This window comes from Brassica napus, unplaced genomic scaffold (assembly GCF_020379485.1).
Source record: "Brassica napus cultivar Da-Ae unplaced genomic scaffold, Da-Ae ScsIHWf_2519;HRSCAF=3256, whole genome shotgun sequence".
NCBI classification, from domain to species: Eukaryota; Viridiplantae; Streptophyta; class Magnoliopsida; order Brassicales; family Brassicaceae; genus Brassica; species Brassica napus.
Genome location: NW_026015838.1, coordinates 1 through 24,981, shown reverse-complemented (window position 1 = coordinate 24,981; position 24,981 = coordinate 1). Strand labels below are relative to the sequence as shown.

Below are 24,981 nucleotides of genomic sequence, written 5' to 3'. Positions count from 1 at the left end.
TAAGAAGTCCAGACGACTTCTAAGAAGTCCAGACGACTTCCAGGAAGTTCAGACGACTTTGCCAGAAGACTTTTAGGAAGTTCAGACGACTTCCAGACGACTTTACAGGAAGTCCAGACGACTTTTAGGAAGTCCAGACGACTTCCAGACGACTTCCAGACGACTTTACAGGAAGTCCAGACGACTTTTAGGAAGTCCAGACGACTTCCAGACGACTTCCAGACGACTTCCAGACGACTAACAAGTAAGTCGTCCCAGAAGTCTTCCAGATCTGAAAAACCTGGATATTAAATCCATATCTGAAAAACCTGCATATTCAAAAACGTTCAAATGGCTTAAAAACAAAAAAAAATGAGTGGAAGATTAGATAAATCTACCTTTACAGAACACACAAAAATACATATCTAAAAATAATAGATCTACCTTTAAATTAGTGGAAGATGAGTACCAAATAATTAAAAACCTGCAAAAAAAAAATAGATTAGTAACAAAGACATGAGACAAAATTGAAAAATTCATATAAAGTTTGGTGTTTTCAAGTCAAAGAGATTAGAGTGGGTTTGGAGAGTTTTAGTTTGGGAAAAAAGTAAGAACTTTATACAACAAGAAGTTACCAAATGAAGAAAAATCAGACATAAGAACTTACCAAAACGCTCAGAAAAATCCAGACGACTTCCTAGAAGTCCAGACGACTTCCTGGAAGTCCAGACGACTTCCTGGAAGTCCAGACGACTTCCTGGAAGTCCAGACGACTTCCTGGAAGTCCAGACGACTTCCTGGAAGTCCAGACGACTTCCTGGAAGTCCAGACGACTTCCTGGAAGTCCAGACGACTTTGTCAGAAGACTTCCAAGAAGTCCAGACGACTTCCAGACGACTAACAGGTAAGTCGTCCCAGAAGTCTTCCAGATCTGAAAAACCTGCACATCAAATCCAGATCTGAAAAACCTCCATATTCAAAACCGTTCAAATGACTTAAAAATAGAGAAAATGAGTGGAAGATTAGATAAATCTACATTTATAGAACACACAAAAATACATATCTAAAATTAATAGATATACCTCTAAATTAGTGGAAGATGAGTACCTTTTGATTAAAAACCTGCAAAAGAGATGGATTAATAAGAAATACATGAGACAAAACTGAAAAATTCATATAAAGTTTGGTGTTTTCAAGTCAAAGAGATTAGAGAGAGGTTGGAGAGTTTTAGAATGATGAACATTACATTTTTGTTGCAGCCATTTGAGAGGAGGAGAGAGAATGTGTAAATTTTTCTTTATATACGGAGACAAAAAATCTAATTAGATTTAATATTTTTGACTCAGACGACTTCCTGGACGACTTACATTTCAGTCGTCTGGTGAAGAAATTAAAACAGATGACTTACATGTAAGTCGTCCAAAAGAGTTTAATATTTTTAGCGGGAAATTAAATATTTTTAGCGGGAAACTAAAATAGAAGACTTTCCAGACGACTTACAAGTAAGTCGTCTGGACGACTTACAAGTAAGTCGTCTGGACGACTGAAATATACGTCGTCCGGGTAAATTATTCAACAGACGACTGAAATATAAGTCGTCCACACCCTAAACATAACCCCTAAACTTAATTATCTAATTAAACACTTCATAAAACCAAATCAAACTTGAAAAGTGTTTACTATACACAGAAATAAACACATATAGGTGAAAACTAATTTTTGAAAAAAACATTTTAGTTTTCCAAAATCTAACCCTAACAATACATACAATAATACAACATATGTTTGCCAAACTCCTAAACCAAAGTATTTCATGATTCACTACTTCCACTCATCTATCTTCAAAACAAATCAATTTTATCATATCTTAATTTATATCAGTTAAAACTGTTTATAATTACTTGATTTTTATTTTTTACACATCAAAATATTTTTTTACAAAATTTATAAATTATTTTTAAAATAAACTGGTACCAGACGACTTACACTTCAGTCGTCCAGACGACTTCCAACATCTCAGACGACTCAGACGATTTACTGGGGCTATATTCGTAAAAATGGCTTCTGTTTTTTTGTTTGGTCACAAGGGGCTGAGCTGTAATTTCACTAGGCTTTTAGGTTAGTTTTGCATTTGATTCAAGTTTGGGTATAGGTTTGGAATTAAAATCAAGTTGTGGGTTAGTTTTGGCAAAAACCCCTGCAAACAATGTGTGAGAATTTCTTTGCATTGCTAATATGTATTACATGTTTAACCTACCCAGCACCGGTTGATATATCCGGCCTTTCACGTGAACACATGCTCGGCTTTATATAATTAGATGCAGCGGACCTACGTTAAGGAATGGGGTCTCATCTGCCACAAGTTAAATGTTATATACCTGTGTTTGTATTGTATTTGACGCAAATGTATGTAGTTCGTTTGGTCTAATTCCTTAGCAACTGATACACCTTTCCCAAGTTAGACTCTGCCCTCAAGCATTTTCTTTGTTTATTTTTGGTTTCTATAAGAATTATGTTGGGCTCAAGCCCAATGTGACACCTTTTAAAATCAAGTCTGGATCCGCTATTGAATTGTCCATAACCACTATATTTTAAAAACATTATGCCAAACATAAAAAAAATGGCATATAAAACTGATATTTTGCAAGCTTTAGGCTAGGGTACCCCTGCTTTTTTTTAAACATCATGTTTTCGTACGCACGTGTCATCACGAGGATGATTCTTAAAATTCTTAAAAAAATGAATTGGTCCATATAAACATACACTATGCTTGTGTTTCAAAAAAAAAAAACACTATGCTTTTATTAAACTAACTATCAAATTAATTAGTATTGTACAGAAAAATATTTTTCTTAAATAAAAGCTACAAAATTGCCTAATATGATTAACATATATATGATAATTAATGATAACAATTTGATAACAATTTTTGTATCCTCTTTTTTTATCAATTTTATATTATTAAAAAAATTAAACAATTACATTCAGCATATAGTAAAAAATTAGATTTTTTCTTATATGTTATATTTTGAATTTTTTAAAATGACTATAAATTACTAAAAATAGTAAAAGTCCCATATTGAAAATTTTGTGATCAATGGTTTAATTATTTTGTGCAAGCAAGATACAAATGATCATATATCGTAGGGGTGGACATTCAGATATCCGTTCGGGTCCGTATCAGGAATTTAGAATTTTTGGGTATTTCAATATAAAGGTATAGAAACCGTTCAGGTATTTCTACACTCCGGGTCGGGTTCATGTATTTTATGTTCAGGTTCAGATATTTTGGGTCGGGTTTGGATATTTAAATTTTGAATAAAAAAAATTATTCATTATTCATTGTTTTAAGTTTTTTTTTTGTATTTAAAATATACTTTTAACTTAATTGTTTTCTATTTTTTAAAAGATTAAACTATTAATAGGTTTGGAGATAAAACTTTAAAAATAGAAAGACACTAATTTAGTTGTTGTTTTGAAATTTTAGATGCAACTTTTGTTAATGCAAGAAACAAGAGCTTGATATGTATTTTAAGTGATTAACAAATGATTTTGTCCATAATTATATGTATATTATCTCATTTTGAACAATGTGCATCATTAATATAAATATTTTGAATAAAATGAGAGAAGTAAACTAGATATATAGGGTTAAGTATACTTATGTTTCGTTATCTTCGGATATCCATTCGGGTTTGGATATTACCCGTTCGGGTTCAGATATTACCTGTTTGGTTTCAGATATCCAATCTCTCCGAATTCAATGACCGTTCGGATATTTTGCTATTTCGGTTTGGATTTTCGGATCGGATTCAGATACGGGTTCGGATATCGGATAAAATGCCGAGCCTTAATAAATCGTATGAATATGAAGTCTCATTAATAGATATTCATATTATATATATTAATATAATTTGAAATAAATTATGTACTATATAAAAATATAACAATATGTTAATTTCAAAATTTGCAATGAGTAGAAAGTGTCAATAATAAATATTTATATTAAAATATACTACGTATCTAAGTCAATATCACTAAAGTTTAATTTATACCATATAAAGTAAATAAAATGATTGTTTTGATTTATTTGTCAAAAACGTGATTGTAAATTAACCAAAAGTATTGGTTTTGATTTATGTGCTTACTCTAATGTATATACTTTTATGCCTACAATTTTTTTTTTTAAATATGTGTTTTCAAATATCTTATTTGATCGTGACAACTCCAGAAACACACTTCTTCAAAGCAAAGTGATTTTTAATATTGGAAGCACTATATATATTATTTCATTCAAATTAAATAATTTAGTCTTGATTTTTATTCTTAAAAAGCTTTTAGTGAAATATCACAACAAGATTCCAATCACCTCCTTTTGAGTTTGTTCGAAGAATGAGAGATTTAAACTATTTATTATAAGTTTCTGGTTTATCATTTAATAAATCAAACAGTTCTTATTTTATACATAGTTTACATATACTAGAATGATAAAGTAATATATATATATTTTTATCTTTATACTCTTAAGTAACGAAACCTCAAAGGCCTAGGCTAATAAAATAAGTAATTTGTTTTTTTTTTGTTCTAGAATTAGATGAATTTTAGACCGAACTGGTGAATATATACTAGACATACATTTATATTTCGAGTCAACACTTATATTCTATAATTGCTTGATATATTAGATTTGAACACTAACCTGTTAATAGAGTTTGCCGATGATTTTTTTCAAAATTTTGATTCTTAGATTTGTATCTGTAGTGGAACTAATTTTTACAGATGTCCATCTTTTTAAATTGACACTTATGTAATTCATTGAATTTGTAGAAGAAGTTAAAAAAAAAACTAAATTCATATCAATGAAACAGAGACGATAACGAATTTTATAGATGTAGAAAATGAAATCATTTATGGAGACTCAATAGTAAACAAATCGAGAGCAGAAAACCTTATTTTTTTCGTCATTATACAATCGATGTTGCCTATTTGGTTTTGGTGATTTGTGTCAGCCGCAAAACTTAATTCTTTTTGTGCATATGAAATTTTAAAAATAATTAAAATGAGATGTAATACGTTAACTCTTCAACAATGATGATACATTTAAAAGACTATATTTGTATTCATCATTTTTACAATCGATAAAGATTATAGTATTGCAAAATATTAAAATTATTTAATAAATAAATATTATTATAAAAACTTATTTGTGCATGCACACATGTTATTATCTAGTCGTATCCTAAAAACGAAAAGGGCCAAAAGTTGATGGCATTGCATATTATCATCAATAAAAAACACTAAATATAAGATGATTGATGACTCTATTTTGACCTAATCAAATATTAAGTTGGAAAAGAAGTGGTACATGGCCGTTGTGTAGGCTCTCCTCATTAGCATTATCCTAGTTAAGAAAGCAATTTAATTCTATAGATTTTTGTTCACAATTAAGGTTAAAAATTCCTATAAAAATAGTACTGATATAACTTAAAGTTCTAAGCTTTATTACATCGTAGTTGGGAAAACCCTTTTAAAAATCCCACTACTTGTGTACTGCCATTTTAAATATAGCGTACTAATTACAATTTTTAAAAGAGAGTTGCAAGCATTAATTACTGTAAATACAACACGTGGCAAGCAACCAACCGATAGAGAAAAGCACATTTTCGCTAATGTCAAATGAAGCAAGACGACAGGTCCCCACATAAAAACCTCTTTATGAAAGATTTAAAGATCAACGGCTACGGTTCGTTTACCCTACCTCGGATAAAAACTTTTAATATTTTTGACATAAAAAAACTTTTAATTTAAAGACATAAATATGCGTTTATTCAGATTCCGCGGTCCCTTCCACCTTATGAAAAAGAACTTATAAAAGGTTTAGTGAGATGTAACTAAATTTAGTATACTACTAGGTAATAATCCGCGCCTTGCACGGAATGTGATTATTAGTTTTGTTATTTTTAATAAAAACATGCTAAATTTGTTTAATTTGGATATCGGTTCGGTTTTAAGTTATTTTTTAGTTTTTAATCTCCTAAAATATAACCATTATTTTAAATTAATATTTATTTTAGTTTGTTCTGTTAGAATGTTTGATTTTTTAGTTTTTTTTGGTAAAAATTACTATTATTTATTTATTTTCATGTTATAAATTTAAGATAATCGTCATGTCGAACCAATGGTTTTATATCATAGTTTGTAAGCGGATAATAGTTCAAGAAAAAGAAAAGAAAATTATTAAGATAAATCATTTCACTACAATTTGGTCCGTAGTGAAAGAAGCATTAAGAAAAAAAATATTTCAACTTCAAAAAAAAAATAGATACTTCAGTGGTGGTAAATACTTATAAGGTGCTCACATTAATGTGCCCATGTATTTGTATGTAAAAGTATATAAGAATAAATGACAAATATATAAAGATATTGTTAATTAATATTAAATGACATTTTTGTTCTAAATAATACATGAAAGATAAAATTAAAATTAATTAAAAATTAAAAAGGCCTTGACATTAGTGAATTGTTTTCATATAAAGAAAAATCAATTGTATCCGTAAATAGAGTTGGGCACAGATCAAATATCTGGGTATTTGGAGGCATTCAAGTCGATTCAATCTTTAGCCACCTAGATAGTCGGTGACTCTGATAACCGAAATGATTTAGAATTTTAAAGAATATCCTATTTGATCTGTAAATAAAATAAAATTTATAAAATAATTGAAAATTTTAATAATAACATTTTATTACAAAATAAAATATTATTTAACTTTCTAAACTTTAATACCTATTATAATAAATTTAATTCATAAAATATTGTAAACTTATATAAACTATATATATATATATATATAATTCTGTACGAATTTTATATCCGTACCTAAAAATATTGGAATTTGTGATTTGTTTTTTTTAATTATATTTTAGTAACTGATTTGCTTCGTAGAGTTACAGATATCCATATTTTTTGGTTCAAATCAAAACGGATAACGAATGGAATCAAAATTTAGAAATATTTTGCCTGACTTTATCCGTAAACAATAAAAATAATATATATATATATAGTTTAGATTTTGATTCGTTATTTTTTTGATTCGAAACGAAAAATCCAAAGTTTTATTGGAACCTTGCATATGAGTTTTATATTAAAAATATAAAGTATATAGTGTGAACACATTTATGAATGTAGTGTGAACGCATTAGCATATTTATTATCAAATCATCGTGAGGCTGCCACGTGTCTATTATAGTGTGAATGCATTTATTACAATGCTTCTCCTTTAATATATAAGGGATGGTGATGTTATTCAATCACGTATTTTAATAGAGTTTAAATCTAAACACAATTTATTGTTTTTCGAATGATGATTTTAAATTCTAGAGTTTTTCAATGAATAATTTAAATCCAGTTTTTAAAATCTAGTGTTATTTTTTTTTAAATTTTTTTAAAAATCCTTTGTATTTTGGATTGATTTCAAATAATTTTTAGTGGAACTTCATGAATAAATGAGTAAACTCAAAATCCAATGTATACTGCAGAGATTTTAGAATCCATCAACTTAAAATATTTTAAAATTTTAAAATTTGATAGATTACAAAACATTAATAATAATAATTGTTTGTTATAAATTAGTGATTTAAAATCAATTATTAATGTTTTGTAATGTATCAAATTTCAAGATTTTAAGATAGTTTAAATTGATGAATTCTAAAATCTCTGCAATATGTATTGAATTTTGAGTTCAATAGTTTATTCATGAGGCTCTATAGTAAATAATTTGAAATCAATCCAAAATACAAAGAATTTTAAAATTCTTAAAAAAATAATACTAGATTTTAAAAACATGATTTAAATCATTCAGTGAATAACAATAGATTTTAAAATATAATTTATAATCATCATTCGAATAATGGTGGATTGTTTTTAGATTTAAGCTATATTAAAATACATGATTGAATAACACCACCTAATTGAATAACACCCCAAGTATTATAAAATTCGGTCAACGCCAAAATAATATTCTTAAGAATTAAATATTTTTTTAAAAATATTTTATATAATCATAAATCGATTTTAATTAATCTAACTGATCTACTATATTAAAATAATTTTACGAGTAATTTAATCATATCAATTTCATTGTCAGTTTATTTATAATTAAATGCTCAATTTCCTTGTTTTTAATATAAATTTAAATTATTTGATTTTGATTTTAATACTTAAATTTTTATTTATTTTCAAAATAATTAAACACAAAATATTGAAATGCCTGATATAAATATAAAACATACAAATAATTTTTAAATGTTAATGATCTCGAATAATCTATTTTGACGCTTATTTTTTTATATAAAACGTCTAGTTACTGAAGGGTTTCTGAAACATAGTATAATCTTCTTTTTTTCTGAACAACTAAACATAGTATATATACATAATTGTCGGTTTTTAAAATAACTTTTGTAATTTGTAATAAACAAATTAGTATTAAAAATTAAATATACAAAATGCATTTATTCGATTCCTCTTTTCCTTCTGGTCCCCTCCACTCGTTACTACTCTCTTCGTCGTCTTCTTCCCTAGTCATCATCGGATTCAAACTTGCTCTCTCAAACAACAATCCAAATGATTACTGATCCAGCCCCGGCTGATCGAACCCGCTTACCCGATCAACCTTCATCTCTAACACTCTTCGACGGTTACAACTACAGTCACGGCCTCTCCAACAACCAAAACGCCTTCGTGACGTCAGCGGCGGGAGAAGAAGAAGATCCCGCCGACGAGTTCGACTTCTCCGACGCCGTTCTAGGCTACATTAGCCAGATTCTGATGGAGGAAGACATGGACGATAGAGTCTGTATGCTTCAGGAGTCTCTCGATCTCGAAGCCGCCGAGCGATCTCTCTACGAAGCGATCGGTAAGAAGTATCCTCCCTCCCCCGAGCGTAGCTCGCCTTACGTCGAGAATCTTGACCACGTTGTTCCCGCCGGAGATCGTAACGGCTCCGGCGGCGGGTTTATGAGCGGCGGAATGAAGCCGATGAGCGGTGGTGGCTTCACGTTGGATTTTCGGAATCCTCAGAGTCGTTGTTCTCCTGTTCTGAGTGTTCCTCAGTCTCCGTACGGTGTACATGAATCGTCGAATGCTAGTAGGGAGGATCAGTCTGTGTGGCTGTTTAGGCGTGGGGTTGAAGAAGGAAGCGAGAGAAATGAGATGATTGTGAACTTCAGAGAGGACAGTAGGAGCAAAGTAAGGAGAAACCCTAACAGCGGCGAAGAAGAGAGGTGCAGCAAGCTGCCTGCAGTGTTCTCCGAGACGATTTTAAGGTCTGATGTGGTGGACAAGATCTTGGTTCATGTCCCAGGTGGGGAGAGCATGAAGGAGTTCGACGCGTTACGTGAAGTTTTGAAGAAAGGAGTGGGGAAGAAGAAAGCCTCAGCGCCTCAAGAAGGGAAGAGACGAGCCAGAGGAAGAGGACGAGGCCGAGGAGGAGGAGGGGTGAAGAAAGAAGTTGTGGACTTGAGGAGTCTTTTGATACATTGTGCTCAAGCTGTTGCAGCTGATGACAGCAGATGTGCAGGGCAGTTGCTGAAGCAGATACGGCAGCACTCGACGCCGTTTGGTGATGGGAACCAGAGGCTGGCTCATTGTTTTGCTAATGGTCTTGAGGCGCGGTTAGCCGGTACAGGAAGCCAGATTTACAAAGGGATTGTGAGTAAACCGAGGTCTGCTGCAGCTGTGCTCAAGGCTCACCAGCTTTTCCTTGCGTGTTGCCCTTTCAGGAAGCTATCTTATTTCATTACCAATAAGACGATACGAGATCTTGTCGGAAACTCTCCTAGAGTTCATGTTATCGACTTTGGTATCCTCTATGGTTTCCAGTGGCCAACTCTTATCCACCGGTTTTCGATATATGGAAAACCGAAGGTTCGGGTCACCGGGATTGAGTTTCCTCAGCCAGGGTTTCGTCCTACGCAGCGGGTTGAAGAGACTGGTGAGAGGTTAGCAGCGTATGCTGAACAGTTTGGTGTGCCGTTTGAGTATAAAGCCATTGCTAAAAAGTGGGATGCTGTTCAGCTTGAAGATCTTGATATAGACAGGGATGAGATCACTGTTGTTAATTGTCTGTACAGAGCTGAGAATTTGCATGACGAGTCGGTCAAAGTAGAGAGCTGTAGAGACGCTGTTCTCAGTTTGATAGGGAAGATCAATCCTGATCTTTTCGTCTTCGGCATTGTCAATGGTGCATACAACGCCCCCTTCTTCGTGACACGGTTTCGCGAGGCTCTTTTTCATTTCTCATCGATTTTCGACATGCTTGAGACTATTGTGCCACGGGAAGACGAAGAGAGGATGTTTCTTGAGATGGAGGTCTTTGGGAGAGAGGCATTGAATGTGATTGCCTGCGAAGGTTGGGAAAGAGTGGAGAGGCCTGAGACATATAAGCAGTGGCATGTCAGAGCTATGAGGTCAGGGTTGGTGCAAGTCCCGTTTGACCCGGACATTATGAAGACATCACTGCGTAAGGTCAACACATTCTACCACAAGGACTTTGTGATCGATCAAGATAACCGGTGGCTGTTGCAAGGCTGGAAAGGAAGAACCGTAATGGCTCTCTCTGTTTGGAAACCAGAGTCCAAGGCTTGACCTTGTGGTGGGCATAACAGCGACCATTTCTTTTCTTTTTCTATAGGTACAGCTCAGATTCATATCCACATTGCCTTGTAAACACCATCTGCTTCTTTCGAGACATTGTACTGAGACTGTCAATCTCTTTTGCAGATGAAAGATTAGAGTGCTGCGCCTGAAGAATCACATTTTATGTAAGTCAACATTTTATGACATACTCAGCTAGGTTCTCCTAACGTTATTCTTGTAGCTAGGGATGATGAGATTGCGAGAGTTTGTATATTGCTAGCAGAGTTAACTTGTCTTAGATTGTAACACGTATAAGAGGAAGCTTAGAGAAAATATGGTTTTTGAAAGGAGGTTTTTACTTCTCCAATGTACACACGAGGACCAATGCTACATTGAAATAAGATGCGTTGCTAATACTATTTCTGGAAAATTCTTCAGCTTGGAATCTGAGCTCCTAGTTATTAGTTGTGGTCCTTCATCACTATTTGCTAGTTTTGATGATCTCTAAATATATTTCAAAGGCTTTTTGATGTTACTTAGAATCTCGGGCAAGACCCCTTGAGATATAGAATAAGCCCGTTCAGACACACAAAGAACTCATTCCTCTCATTCTCAAATCCTACGACTCTGCTACAAGGGCAAAGATATGAAAAAACACTAAATTGAGTATCAGAACCGAGTGGTTACTTGAGTGAAAAGCACCTTCAAGTCCTTTGTTGGAGTGCCTGTTCCTTCGGGCTTTGAAGCCAGGTCAAAGTGCTTTTAGTTTTGCCTCCTGAAGCTGCAACGCCTGCTCGAATAGGACACCTTAGATTAGGAGAAAAGATTAATGGATGATGATATAGTAAATGAATCCTTTTCTTATCATAGTGAACACAACTGAATAAATTATTAATTTTTAATCCAAATGAATCCTTTTCTTATTGTTATATTTTGAATTTTTAAAATGACTATAAATTATTAAATTACTAAAACTGTTAAAAATTTCATGTTGAAATTTTTGTGATCTATGATTTAATTTTTTTTTCTTATGACAAGAACAAATAATTACAAAAAATCATATAAGTAAGAAGTATTATCTAATAAATATTATGATTAAATATATATATATATATTGTTTAAATTAAACTATATAACATATAAAATAAATAAAATATTTAATTTCAAAATTTGCGTTGGTCAACTTTTTTGATAAAAGCTTTGAACAAATATTGACAACTTAAAATTAAAATTTTGCATTGAGTTTAAAAAAAATATATAAATTACTAAAACTATTAACCATCACACAAAATTGTTTTTGTTAAGTGATTTAAAGTTTTTTTTATAAAAAGATACAAAAGATCAAAAAATTATATGAGTAGAAAACATTATTTAATACATATCAATATAAAAATATAATCTATATATATGTATTAATATCATTTAAATTAATTATATACCATATAAAATAGAAAAAATAATTGTTTGGATTAATAAAATTTATTTATGTGTTCTCACCAATTTAATTATATATGTAATAGTTACTGACTTATTAATTATTTAGTATATATTAATTATTTCATAATATATAAAAAGAAATATATAATACATAAAAATAATTTATATATACAATGTCTAGCCCGCTATATCCTAACCAGTATTTAATATTTTATACAATTTTACAACTACAGTTATGTACGCTTTGGCTAGAGCCCAAATCATCATATCTTGTTTGGACTATGAATGAAGTAACTAGATTTTGATCCGCGCCTAAGAAGCGTATATGGTTTTGTTAATCGATACGCCAATATTAAATGAATTTATATATATTTATTAGATATCTATAATATTTAAAAGTTGTTCTATTATTATTTTTCACTCCGATACAATGTTTTCACTAAGTTTTAATATCCTATTCAGACTTCTCGATAGATCCAGTTATTCGTATAGAGTCAAGTTAGGATATAATAAAACGAATATGGTAAAAACACATTAAAATAAAAAAACCGTTATTAATGTAATGAAAAGAATATAAATTTATTGTCGATGTAGGTTAAGATAAGTTATGATAGAATATATTGTAATCAATGTAGGTTATCGAAAATCTTGGTAAAAAATATAAGTAGAATCGATTAGATATTTTGGTTGATAGAATTAAGGTAAATTATGCAATTGGCCGTACTAAATAAACTTGTAGAGGAAGTCATCAGAATTTTAAGTGTCATCGTTTGTTACGAACTTAAATTTTAAATTTTAAATATGTGATTAGCAACAAAGCTTATCGTTTAAAATTGTAAATTGAAGTTAATCTTTAAAAAATGTGATTAGCAACGTTGGTAACAAAATATTGTACGATGGTGATGTATTTGAAGTTAATTGTATAAATTATGTAAATACTATCTGATGAACATTGTGGTATGTATAAGCTATTGTGTTTTAAGTTTTTTTTATACAGACAAGATTGATATTTTAATAAGTGATATTGAATAATGTGTTGACATATACGGTTTTTCACTCAGGAAGAGAAGACATGTAAAAACAGTGTGAAACATCCAAGAAGGTTTTTCATTTTAACAAACAGAAGTTGCACGATGGCAGGATAAAGATGTGATGAATAATGTGGTATTATCGTATAACCTATAGTGTCTTAGGTCTTTAATACAAATCATGTTTGAAGTGTAATTTTTGTATTAATTTAATAAGTATAATATGTTACAGGTTTAGAAATAGCTGGTGGGTCATATAATCGAAGTTAGTTTTCGTACAAACTGTTAGTTTCATAACTATAATATGTCACGGTTTAGAAATAGTGTGTGGCTCTTATAATTTATTTTGTTTTGGTATGATGGTTTACTAATCCATTAAACGGTTTAGAATTATAATAATATAACCAGTCTGGTAGTTAGAGTAAAAAACGGGCACATATATAGAGTTAAATATCTTGTCATATATTGTTACATATAGAAGGTAAGACAAAAAAAATGAAAAAAGAAAATATCCAAAATGATTTTCATAGGTAGACTTATTAAAACTCGTTCATTTTTAATAGTATTGATTTTGTTGTATAATTGGTGGGATACTTTCTATAATCAAACATTACAAAATTAGAATATCAAAGAAATAAAGCAAATTTTGACTTTGACTGATATGTAGTCCCGCCAAAGTCAAACTTTACACAAATGTTTTCCACCAACCACAACACAGTTAATATAAAAGCCGAACTTTGCTTTCATCGCAGAAAGACATCACTTTTTGAGTCTTACATCACTCAGTCATGGGGAATATCTGCTGCTGCTGCACCAAAGGAAGTGGAAACAATGTTCCTCCGGCCACGGAAACAACTACTGTTCAACCACAATCACATTCACAGAGTTTAGTTAATAAATCTGTATCCACAGGCTCGAGGTCGTATTATTCGGCCAATTCTTCGTTGGCACCTCTGCCAGAGCGGTATCGTGGCGGAGGAAGGTGAGATTAAGCCTAGTGTGATGAAGCAGTTGCTATTGGTGAATGTGACCATATATAAGCTGTAGAACATTTTATAATATCCAACTTTATACATGTAATAATAATATGCAACTTTATCATCTTACATATATTTATCCAATCCTTCTTCAATATATATATGTCCTCTATTTAAATGCATTGCTTTTTATTTTATTAGTAGACATAAAACAGCAATGAAGATAAGACAAAGTTAAAAGTTACATTCATCATCTCAGGCCGCTTAAACACTAGATTTGTTTTGAACTTAACTTTAACACTAACGCTTGATCCGCACAACCGTGTGGGTGATTATTTTTATTTTTATACACATAATTATTTGTTTTACATGATTAATTATAATATTTATCATCTTAGTAATTTTTAATATAACATTTTGAAACACAACAATTTTATAGTTCAGATGCAGTAATTTAATTTATTTGTTTTAAATTTTCAGTGATAGCATATCTTAAATCATGTGATACAAAAATCAAAATTGAAAAACCTTATTGATTAAAAATCAAAACTTTTATTGAAAATTATCATATTAAATATATATCGGAAGTTTAATAAAAAGTGTACATGAGATTAATTATAGTTACAAAATTAATTAGATATTTAAATAGTTTTTTTTTAGTTAAAATGAAATATACATTTGATTTTTTAAATTAACACGAAATTAACTAAACATTTAAATTTTTTGTTTAAGTGAAAAATAAAATGTACATTTATTTTAAATAAATACGAAATTAATTAAATATTTAAATTTTTATTTTAATGAAAAATGAAATATATATTATATTTAAAAAAATATATGAAAAGATTTTTATTCAGATTACAATTTCAGAGAAAATGTAGAAATATCTATTTGATTTGTTTGTTTTTAAGTAATTCAAATATTTCAACTATTTATACAAAAAATAATTTAAACAATTTTTCTTAAGAATAGTCCAAATTAAAAAATTGCACATGACTTCTATTTTAATAATATAGAATAGACCGGTAAAACTTGCGAACCGATTATTTAGGGATGGTACTGTTCAAACCGTATTGTATCTTTCCCAAAACTCTTCTCTTAAGAACCACCTGAGTTTGAGTTTGAGTTAGTCTCGCATCCTCTCTCTCTCTCTGTGTGAGTGAGTTAATGGGTTTTGTTTCCCTCAAATAAAAATCGAACCTTCGAAGCTTAACTTCTCGCATCCTCTTTCTCCTTGTCAAGCCACAGCTCGAAACCAGGTTGGTTTAGTTTTCTTCTCAATTTGCATTTTAAAGTGTCATTGGTTTAGCTATTGGCACTGACTTAAGGTTTTGGTCTAAGCACTCTTCTTCTTCTTTGAACGGAACTGAATACAGAGTTCAGTATGCGATGATGAATCTAGTTGTTTGTATTGGTTGCTAATACTGCAGCTATGTTCTAGATGTTGCTTCTGAAACAGAGCTCAGCTGCTGTTCTTGTCTCTGGGAATCCAAGTCCTGTCCTTTACACTCCTCGCTTCACTTCCAGAGTTGGATCTCTTCCAGTTAGCAAAACCAACTCCTTCACCATGGCGAATCTTCAGAAGGGTCTTACTTATTCTTCTTCTGAGAAATTCAACCCGGTGTTAGCGTGTAGCTCTCACGAGGCTTCTCCTATCAGGTACCTATGTCCCCTGTAGCTCCCCATGTGTTTGGAGTATAATGTCGTCACATCATAACGGTTCTTGTATCTTGGCTAGTGTGATTGTCTAGCAAAATTGAAAGTTGTTCTAATGTTATTTTGCTTTTTCTCTTTGAAAGCGAGGATACACATATCAAGGGAGTCTCTGAGATCATTGTGGGAGTGTTGGGAGGTGGACAGTTAGGTCGCATGCTTTGCCAAGCTGCTTCTCAAATGGCCATCAAGGTTATGATTCTAGATCCTTCAAAGAACTGTTCAGCAAGCTCATTAGCTTATGGCCACATGGTTGATAGCTTTGACGACAGTGCTACAGTTGAAGAGTTTGCAAAAAGGTCCCTTCTGTTGCTTTAATGCGTTAGGTTCTCCATTGTTATTGTCTGTAACAATATTGATGGATGATTTTGTTTTATTGCCGTAGTTAGATGTGGAGTCTTGACAGTAGAAATTGAACATGTTGACGTTGAAACACTAGAGAAGCTTGAGAAACAAGGAGTAGATGTCCAACCAAAAGCCTCTACTATCAGGATAATACAGGTTTCTTAACTGAAGTGTGATGAGTAATTGAAACTTTTCAAGCAATATGTTTTGTGTAAGGCAGTTTGATGTTTTTTTCAGGATAAATACATACAAAAAGTTCATTTCTCTCGGCATGGCATCCCACTTCCAGAGTTTATGGAGGTTAGGCCTTTGCTTATGTTTCCATGAATCATTAGGAGTTTGTTAAGTATCTTTAACCCCTAAGCCTTGATGTTATAGATAAGCGATATTGAAGGAGCTGAAAGAGCAGGTGAACTTTTTGGTTACCCTCTTATGATCAAGAGCAAGAGATTAGCTTATGATGGACGAGGAAATGCAGTTGCTAATAGCCAAGACGCGCTTACTTCTGCTGTAACTGGTAATGCCTTCACTAAACGATATACAAAGTGGTCTCACAGATTCTAGTTAGCAACCTTTGCTTCGATTTTTTTATTCAGCTCTTGGAGGTTTCAGTCGTGGTTTGTACGTTGAGAAATGGGCACCCTTTGTAAAGGTAAAGTGATGATCACAACCTCTTTTGCTTAAGTAACTTATCACCCTCTGATGTTTATAATCATTTACATATAAAACTTTTAGGAGTTGGCTGTTATTGTGGCTAGGGGAAGAGATGGTTCCATGGTTTGTTATCCAGTTGTTGAAACTGTTCACAGGTAACAAACAAAAAAAAAACTGGTCTTAATGTGATTTATAAGATTGAAAGGTTTACTTCTCTACTAATAGACCTTATTGAAATGCACTCTCTAGGGATAACATATGCCATATAGTTAAAGCACCAGCAGATGTGCCTTGGAAGATCAACAAACTTGCCACTGATGTTGCCCAAAAGGCTGTTGGTTCTTTAGAAGGCGCTGGTGTTTTTGCTGTTGAGCTGTTCTTGACAGATGATGGTCAGGTACTGTCATACATTTTAGGCTCTTTGATTTTTTTTTTTGGTACTTATCAGAGTTTTAATCGCTCTCAGATCCTGCTAAACGAAGTTGCACCTAGACCACACAACAGTGGACATCAAACGATCGAGTCATGTTACACTTCACAGTTTGAACAACACTTGCGAGCTGTGGTTGGTCTTCCACTCGGTGATCCGTCTATGAGAACTCCTGCCTCCATTATGTACAATATTCTGGGTGAAGATGATGTAATAATGGATGTTTCCGCTTTACTTTATTTGTTTTGAAGTGTCTTGTTCTTATCAGTTTGAGTTGTTTTGTTTTCAATTTTGATGTTTCAGGGAGAAGCTGGTTTCAGATTGGCACATCGGCTCATTGCAAGAGCTCTGAGTGTACCAGGTGCATCTGTGCATTGGTATGACAAGCCAGGTTAGATTCCTGTTCTCTTACTGTTGTCTCGTTAGTGTTTTTGTCAAGTGTATAGTTACTCACAAAGCTTGTATATGATGAAATCTTGTTGTCAGAAATGAGAAAACAGCGGAAGATGGGACACATCACTCTTGTGGGGCAGTCTATTGGTGTTTTGGAACAAAGGTTGCAATGTATATTAAGTGAGCAAACCCATCAAGTACATGGTAAGTTTCCATATAGTATCTTAAACCATTGGCTTTTACTTTACAAATGTCTTCAACCTTCATGAATTTAAGATGTATTTGACTGAGGTTTTGTTGCATGTTGTTTTACACATTGCAGAGACACCTCGTGTTGGTATCATCATGGGTTCAGACTCTGATCTTCCTATTATGAAAGATGCTGCCAAGATTCTCGACATGTTTGCTGTTACATATGAGGTTAAAATACTTGAACTTGACATTAATCATTGCTTTAGCAATCTCGAATGGTATGAGTCATCATTGGTTTACAGGTGAAGATAGTATCAGCACATCGCACACCAGAGATGATGTTTTCATATGCAAGCTCAGCTCATAGTAGAGGAGTCCAAGTGATAATTGCAGGTGCTGGTGGTGCTGCTCACTTACCAGGTATGTCTTAAACATGAACTCAATCTTGTCCATTAAAAATACTAGATTCTCCGAAACAGATGCGTCTCTTTTCTTTCTTTTGAAAATTAGGTATGGTTGCTTCACTCACTCCTTTACCTGTGATTGGTGTCCCTGTACGTGCTACCCGTTTGGATGGAGTTGATTCACTTCTCTCCATCGTTCAGGTACACACACACTTTGCTTCAAGATTCGCTTTCATTTTGTCAATTATTCAAACCTTTTACATTCTTTTTTTTTTTGTTTGTGTGACAAAAGATGCCTAGGGGTGTTCCTGTAGCCACAGTTGCTATAAACAACTCCACCAACGCAGCCTTGCTTGCTATCAGGATGCTGGGGATCTCTGATACTGATCTCGTCTCAAGGTTCTTATTTTTATTTCTCTCTTGTTACATAAGAGTCGGCTTAAACAAGAATAAATAAGACTTATGGGTTTTGGTTTGATCAGGATGAGTCAGTACCAGGAAGACATGAGAGAAGAGAACATGGTTAAAGGTGAGAAACTTGAGCGTCAAGGTTGGGAATCATACTTGAACCAGTGAATATTACTTGTCAGAACTCCTCATTGGTTACCGGGAACTCCATAGTGATCGATTTTGCTGCCAGTAAGATCTTGTTGAGAGTTAGTTTCGGATCTTGAGTTGTTGTCACGGCTAATTCCGGTTTAGCTTTGTCAAGTTAAGCCACAATTATTTGAGACTCAAGCTAAGTCCTGGTGAGGGATCTGATAGTTAGCTTCAGTTCTTGAGAAACTATTGGATGAGGTATCCACACAATGTTTTATTTTATAATATTATGAACCTCCCTTAGAGACATGGGATAGAACATGTTCTTACAAACTCCTTTTTGGTGCTTAGTACAAACTGTAATTGAGACCAAACCTTCAATAAATTACCCAATCATTTGGTCTCTAAAGATGGCAAAACCAGTGGTTTGAAACCATGTCGAAGAGCAGCTTCCCAAACTCTTGGAGGATTAGCCATTGGAACTTCAAGACCACACTCGTGTTCCTCCCATCCTTCAAGCGCATGCACTATCCCACCAACTCTCCACGCGCTCATCACTCTCCTTCCTAGCCAATTCTGTATTTTATACAACATATGTGTTATACATCATAGTTAGTTGTAAGATAGTTTTACTAAAATTATTAAAATGTATATACCTCACAAGAATCGATGTTTTGGGCAGCGTCAGGGATGATCATAGCCGGAGTGGTATGGTAAAAGCAGTCTTTTCGAAGTTTACTAGGAGGAAATTGAGAGAAAGGAATAAAGAGAGTTCCCTTCCTTGCCTTCTTCTGGTCTTCTTTGCTTAGCCCATCTCCCACCAACCAAATCTATGCATCATATATTATGTTACATAGTTTTATGAAAATACTACTTATCAGCTTTTAGAAAAATGATTGTTATGATGTACTAATGTCACATACCATTGGGGAGTAATTGGTTGTGAGGACCAGATTTTCCTTGCAATGCCCGCCAATGAATCCGTTTAGCATGCTATGCTCTTCCTCGCGTAAAACCATCACCTATTTATTAACTTAGTTTATTAAGAATCCCAAAAATTTAAAATGCGAGCTAATTATTACAGTCAAATGTAGAATCGCTTCAGGAGATTTTTATAACTGTTGAAAACTAAAGAAACATAAACATATATATTTTTATATATTTAAATAGGTACCTTGATGCCATTTTGGCAAAGAGAAATGACAATGGCACGACCAATTTTTGTGATTCGGCCTCGAAAGAGAACTTCTCTCGTGTCAACAGGAATACTATGAACCACCACCGCAGCTGCGAGACTGCTTCCATCTACTATCCTAATCTTTAGCTTTGGATATTTCCTTACGTACATTTCTCCATAGCCATTTAATTCTTCTCCCTAACCATATTATAGTATTAGTTAGGGTTTAAATATGTATAATGTATGGGGTCTACCTCTCGTTAGAATTTTACAACTTAATAATAGCTAATTGATTTATTAATTGCATGCCTGGTTCAGTAGCCCCAAACTCATTACTCTCACATCCTTCTTCTCCGCTTCAAGGATAGCCGCCTCTATCATTTTGTTGATAGATTCCTTTTGCTGCCGCGACTTGTACTGTTGATTGCAGAACAAAGTTAATTACAAGACATGTAACTATATGATAGATTGTAGAGAGACTAGATAAGGGAGAGTAGAGGCAAACATGAGAGGAGAACTTGGGAAGGAGATGGGAGTGAAGGGTGAGATCACCAATGCGGTTTCTCTCGAAGACAAATGTTCGAGAAGAGAAAGAAGTTAGCATTAAGGAGATGATTAGAGTGAATGGTCTCATCAGGACTAGGTAACACCGAGAAGATAGGGGGTGCGAGGAGAGGGAAGCAAAGCCAAGGCGGAGATGGTATATAGAGTCCAGTGATGTTAGATGGGTGAGATGAATTGCGTCCGGCTTCTCTTCTTCTTCCTCCAACGATGATTCGTACAATGAGTCACTGCACTTGTCGTTGGTCCCATAAACGTAGTCGTACATTGGCATGAACAGAGAATAGTTTGTCCTGAATTGCGTGTGGTGGAGAGAGTGAAATCTGGAATAGTTATATACGTTTAGTGTCAAAATTGTTTCAGTGTGCCGATGTGGTATTCCTAATAGTGTATAATTTATGTTTTGTGTTTGATAACCAAAAACTTCTAGTGTTTTAATTGAAACTCATTTGTTAAAAGTGGAATAATATTGTAACACAAAATTGTAATGGTGAAAATACTACTATTCTAGTGGATCTTGAAGGACTTACGAAGGAGTGTAGCAGAGGTACTTAAGAGGAGGGAAAAGGGAGAAGAAAGATCTCGGAATGAGCTCAAAGTTGCAGTGACCCAAGTTGTTCATGAAATCTATGTAAGTTATGTAGAGTGCAATGGAGGCAGCAGAGACCGTGCCGCATAGCAAAGTCGTTACTAGAGGTATCCCCAAGATTAGTGTATAGCCAATGTGCTCCGCAAACGGATGTACCACCGCTGCAATCAAAATTATGCATTATATTATTTTATATTAGTGTCATCGTAGCAAATCTTTTAGACAACTGTTTTTGATGAAACACAATTCTGTGCATACTTAAACAATCTGATATTAAACAGTGAAAACATACGTGATCATAGTACACGTTATTATATTAGATATATATACTAAAAATAATATATATTTGTCATAAATATTTTTTTTTTGCTTAAGCAACATATACATAGAACTTTTACAATTTAGTTTTTTCGAACCTAAATAAAAAGCAATAAGTCTTAACCAAATAACTTAGTATTTAAAATTTAGGCAAGTATATACCATTCAAACTTGCAACAGGCAAATGAAGTAGTAGATAGGGAAATTTAAACAGTTTTATATGTTTTGTTAGGAAGTATGTATAAGTGTTATATATGTACGTACAAGTGATGGGCTCGGTGACGATGGATGAGTGGTGGTGTGAATGGTAGCGAGAGTAGAGGAAGTGGTACTCTGTGAAACCAGTAGTAGATGAACTCAACCGGACCCGCATGGAGAAGAGCGACTTGAACCACTCCATCGACTCGCCAAAAGGGAACGGTGTTGGTTCCTAAGACATACACTTTGGTTAAGTAAACAATAAGAGTGTTGAAGATGACCTGATCGTCCCAGGTACGTTCTCGGTCGACTTGATCAAACTCTATGGATTTGTTCACGATCCGTTTGGTTCCTTTCGCAGTTTTGTAGCGGGCATAACTTATCCACATCTGGCTGTGAACAATCCGCCCCACCATTACCGCCACTATCAAAAGTTTATCCATATCTCGCATTGTCGCGTACGAGTAGATGCTGTCGATAACCAGCGGTACCACCACCAAGTACTGCAATATTATCCACATTTTAAACGAACATTATTACTAATGGTTCATGCATGGTTGATACAAACAGTTGGAGAAAAGATCCCATAAAAAAGTCTAATAATATTATAACAAACTTAGGTAAATTCACTTATGTAAGTTGAAAGCCCAAAAAAATTAACAAACAACTGTCTATAAATGCATATAGAAAGATGCTACGAAGCAATAAGAGCAGTAAAACAGACCTTAAAGCTTCCAAGAGGTGTCCATGGCCAGTCCGTGAGAAGACCTGGTCTCGACGCCATTTTTTCACTCTACAATGATGGCTACTCAGTCACGTCCTTCCAGTGGGCTTGATTGTGGGTATGTATTTATATACAAACACATGCATAGACGTTATAGGGGGCATCACACTCACATCACATGTGAGGCACATCTGTGGGTTCCTTTTCCCGTAAGTATAATCCCTATGATCTCTAACTAAGTTTAAAAGATAAGACAACCTGTTTTATTGGTGACGAGTTACGAGGTCTCATTAAATGTCCTTGAATCTGCACGCATCCCAATATACTAAGCTATTGATTTGACTATAAAAAATTGCTACCATATATTAGTATATTTGAGAAGTTTCCTTGCCGTTTTTGTTTTGTTTTACTGTCTTTATATAAAAAATGAGAATCTCAATTTGCATGAACAATCGGTCTTACACGTAAAGAGTCTAGTACCCATGTCTCAAAATGGTTATGGTTTCTTGTTGAAAATTAGAGCTACTTTTCCACAGAAACTGGGGTCTATATAATATTTCTTTCATAAACCATCTTGAAAGGACTAATTAAATATCTAAGAGTCCGATGTTTTTGAATACCAATTATGAAATATTATCCATACGCTTTCACAGCGCTCGATATGATAAAGGGGGAGCAACAGCCGAAAGTGAATCTAACCGCCAAAATATAATAGATTAATAGTAAGGTACTGTGGTAGTTAAAGATTTTGCTGTAAGATGAAACGAACTAAAGATAAACTAACAATACTAATATGTTACATAAGCAATTGCATAGAATTTGAAATATACATCACAATAATCGATGTTTTGGGCCGATTTAGGGATGATCATAGCATGTGTTATATGGTAAGAAAACATTCTCTTTGGAAATCGGTAGTTGGAAAGTGAGAGATAAGAACAAAGATGAGTTCATTCTGAACGGACTAAATCCATCTGTGCATAATCCGAGATACACATTCTGGCTATTGCTAGCAAAATCCGGATGTACTTTGTTGAAATGTTTCCAGGCTTTTGCATCTGATGGATGAGTCATCTCACCATCCGTCTGAGTATGCTCGGCATGCCATCTCATCTTTGCAGCAGTCTGCTCTGATTGATACAATCTTTTCAATCTGTCTGTAATTGGTAGGTACCACATCTTTTGGTACGGTACCCTATTACGTCCCCGTCCTTGCGGCTTGAATCGTGACTTCTTGCAGAATCGACATTCTTCTAGCTTCTTATCATCTCCCCAATAGATCATGCAGTTGTCGATGCAGACATCTATCATCTCCGAAGGCAACCCAAGACTATAAACCAATTTCTGAATCTCATAATAAGAATCAGCAGACACATTGTCTTCCGGCAAATACTCTTTAAACAAGTCCGCCCATTCGTTCATGCAACTTTCAGGTAGATTGTGATCAGTTTTTAATATTCATCATTCTAGCAGCCAACGACAATTTAGAGAGACCTTCTCTACAACCACTGTAAGTGGTTGATTCGCCGCGTTTAACATTCCGTAAAACGTTTTTGCATCTATATTTGGTTCTTCATCTTCATCATGAGCTACGAATGCATCAGCTACCATATCATGAACCCTATCATAATCTACCATCTCCTCCTGATGGTAACTATGTTCATTATGCAATGATGATTAACCGGTTCTTCCTGAAAATTGCTATTACTACTACTAGCTTCATTCTGATCATAATTAAAACCTTCCCCATGTTGAAACCAGATATAGTAATTTGGCGTGAAACCTCTATTTATTAAATGCTTCCAAACATTTTACGGTTTGCCAATTTCGAATTGTTGCATTTTCGACAAGGACAGAACATCTTACCACTTTCTTGGGCGAGTGGTGTTGAATCTACTTGGTGCATAAATGTCTCCAGCCCCGCAATGTATTCTTTCGTCATTCTCGTCACTCCTCCGTTAGCATCTCTATGCATCATCCAATTCCGCAACTCGTAAATAGTCCCAGAGCCAGCCATTTTTTTTTTTTTCACGTTTTTTGTTGTTGGTGTGTTTAAAATGATGTTCAAACATCCATATTTATAGGAAATTTCGAATCTGGTAGTTGTAATTTTACTATGAAATTACGACGAAAATTAATTGGATGGCCAAAAAAAAACGTGAGCCACCTACCAAGTTGGTGGATTCAAAATTTCCTCGTTAAGTACACGTAAAAATTTTTCGTCGTAAAGAACTCGCGAAATTTACGTCGTGTTTACGAGGAAATAGTGTTTCTTCGTAAATGCCACGTCAATTTACATTATCTTTACGACGAATTTTTTTGTCGTGACCTTACGACGAAATAACGATGCTTTTCTTTTTCCACGTACTTTCCTCGCAAAATCAACGTACATTTACGAGGATTATTTTCCTCGTTAAATTTTCTCGTTAAGCTTACGTTTTCTTGTAGTGATTTAGTCTTCTTTGCTTAGGCCATCTCTCACCAATCTGCGTGTAACTTATATTATTTTGTCAACAATATGTACTGTATGAATATGGTGAAGGCACTTGCCATGCATTCTTCTACTTAACCAGTCCTAAAACTTGCCCCCATAACTTACAGTATTTACAAAGTTGCCCCAGCTTACGGTATTTTACAAATTTACCCATGACTTACTGTATTTACAAATTTATCCCAACTTTGGTATTTA

At 33.6% G+C, this 24,981-nt stretch overlaps 2 protein-coding genes and 1 pseudogene across 4 annotated transcripts; 2 read left to right on the top strand and 1 right to left on the bottom strand.

Moving 5' to 3' along the window:
• Positions 1-8,345: 8,345 nt before the first annotated feature.
• LOC125601294 (scarecrow-like protein 9) lies at positions 8,346-11,031 on the top strand. Its single transcript, XM_048773561.1, has 2 exons — positions 8,346-10,667; positions 10,757-11,031. The coding sequence occupies exon 1, from the start codon at positions 8,600-8,602 to the stop codon at positions 10,619-10,621; it is 2,022 nt and encodes a 673-aa protein (XP_048629518.1). The 5' UTR covers positions 8,346-8,599; the 3' UTR covers positions 10,622-10,667; positions 10,757-11,031.
• A 4,095-nt stretch (positions 11,032-15,126) lies between these two features.
• On the top strand, positions 15,127-19,061 carry LOC125601293 (phosphoribosylaminoimidazole carboxylase, chloroplastic-like). 3 transcript variants are annotated; one of them, XM_048773558.1, is made up of 17 exons: positions 15,127-15,313; positions 15,496-15,713; positions 15,854-16,066; positions 16,157-16,268; positions 16,350-16,412; positions 16,491-16,629; positions 16,709-16,764; positions 16,848-16,921; positions 17,016-17,163; positions 17,233-17,406; positions 17,500-17,587; positions 17,683-17,793; positions 17,912-18,009; positions 18,084-18,201; positions 18,292-18,386; positions 18,478-18,584; positions 18,668-19,061. In XM_048773558.1, exons 2-17 carry the CDS (start codon positions 15,496-15,498, stop codon positions 18,759-18,761), a joined length of 1,908 nt encoding a protein of 635 aa, XP_048629515.1. In that variant the 5' UTR covers positions 15,127-15,313; the 3' UTR covers positions 18,762-19,061. The 3 variants fall into 3 exon arrangements, with proteins under 3 accessions (XP_048629515.1, XP_048629517.1, XP_048629516.1); XM_048773560.1 differs by having other exon boundaries at positions 15,485-15,713; XM_048773559.1 differs by having other exon boundaries at positions 15,431-15,713.
• Positions 18,820-22,475, bottom strand: LOC106392925 (annotated as a pseudogene).
• Between the last annotated feature and the right edge of the window lie 2,506 nt (positions 22,476-24,981).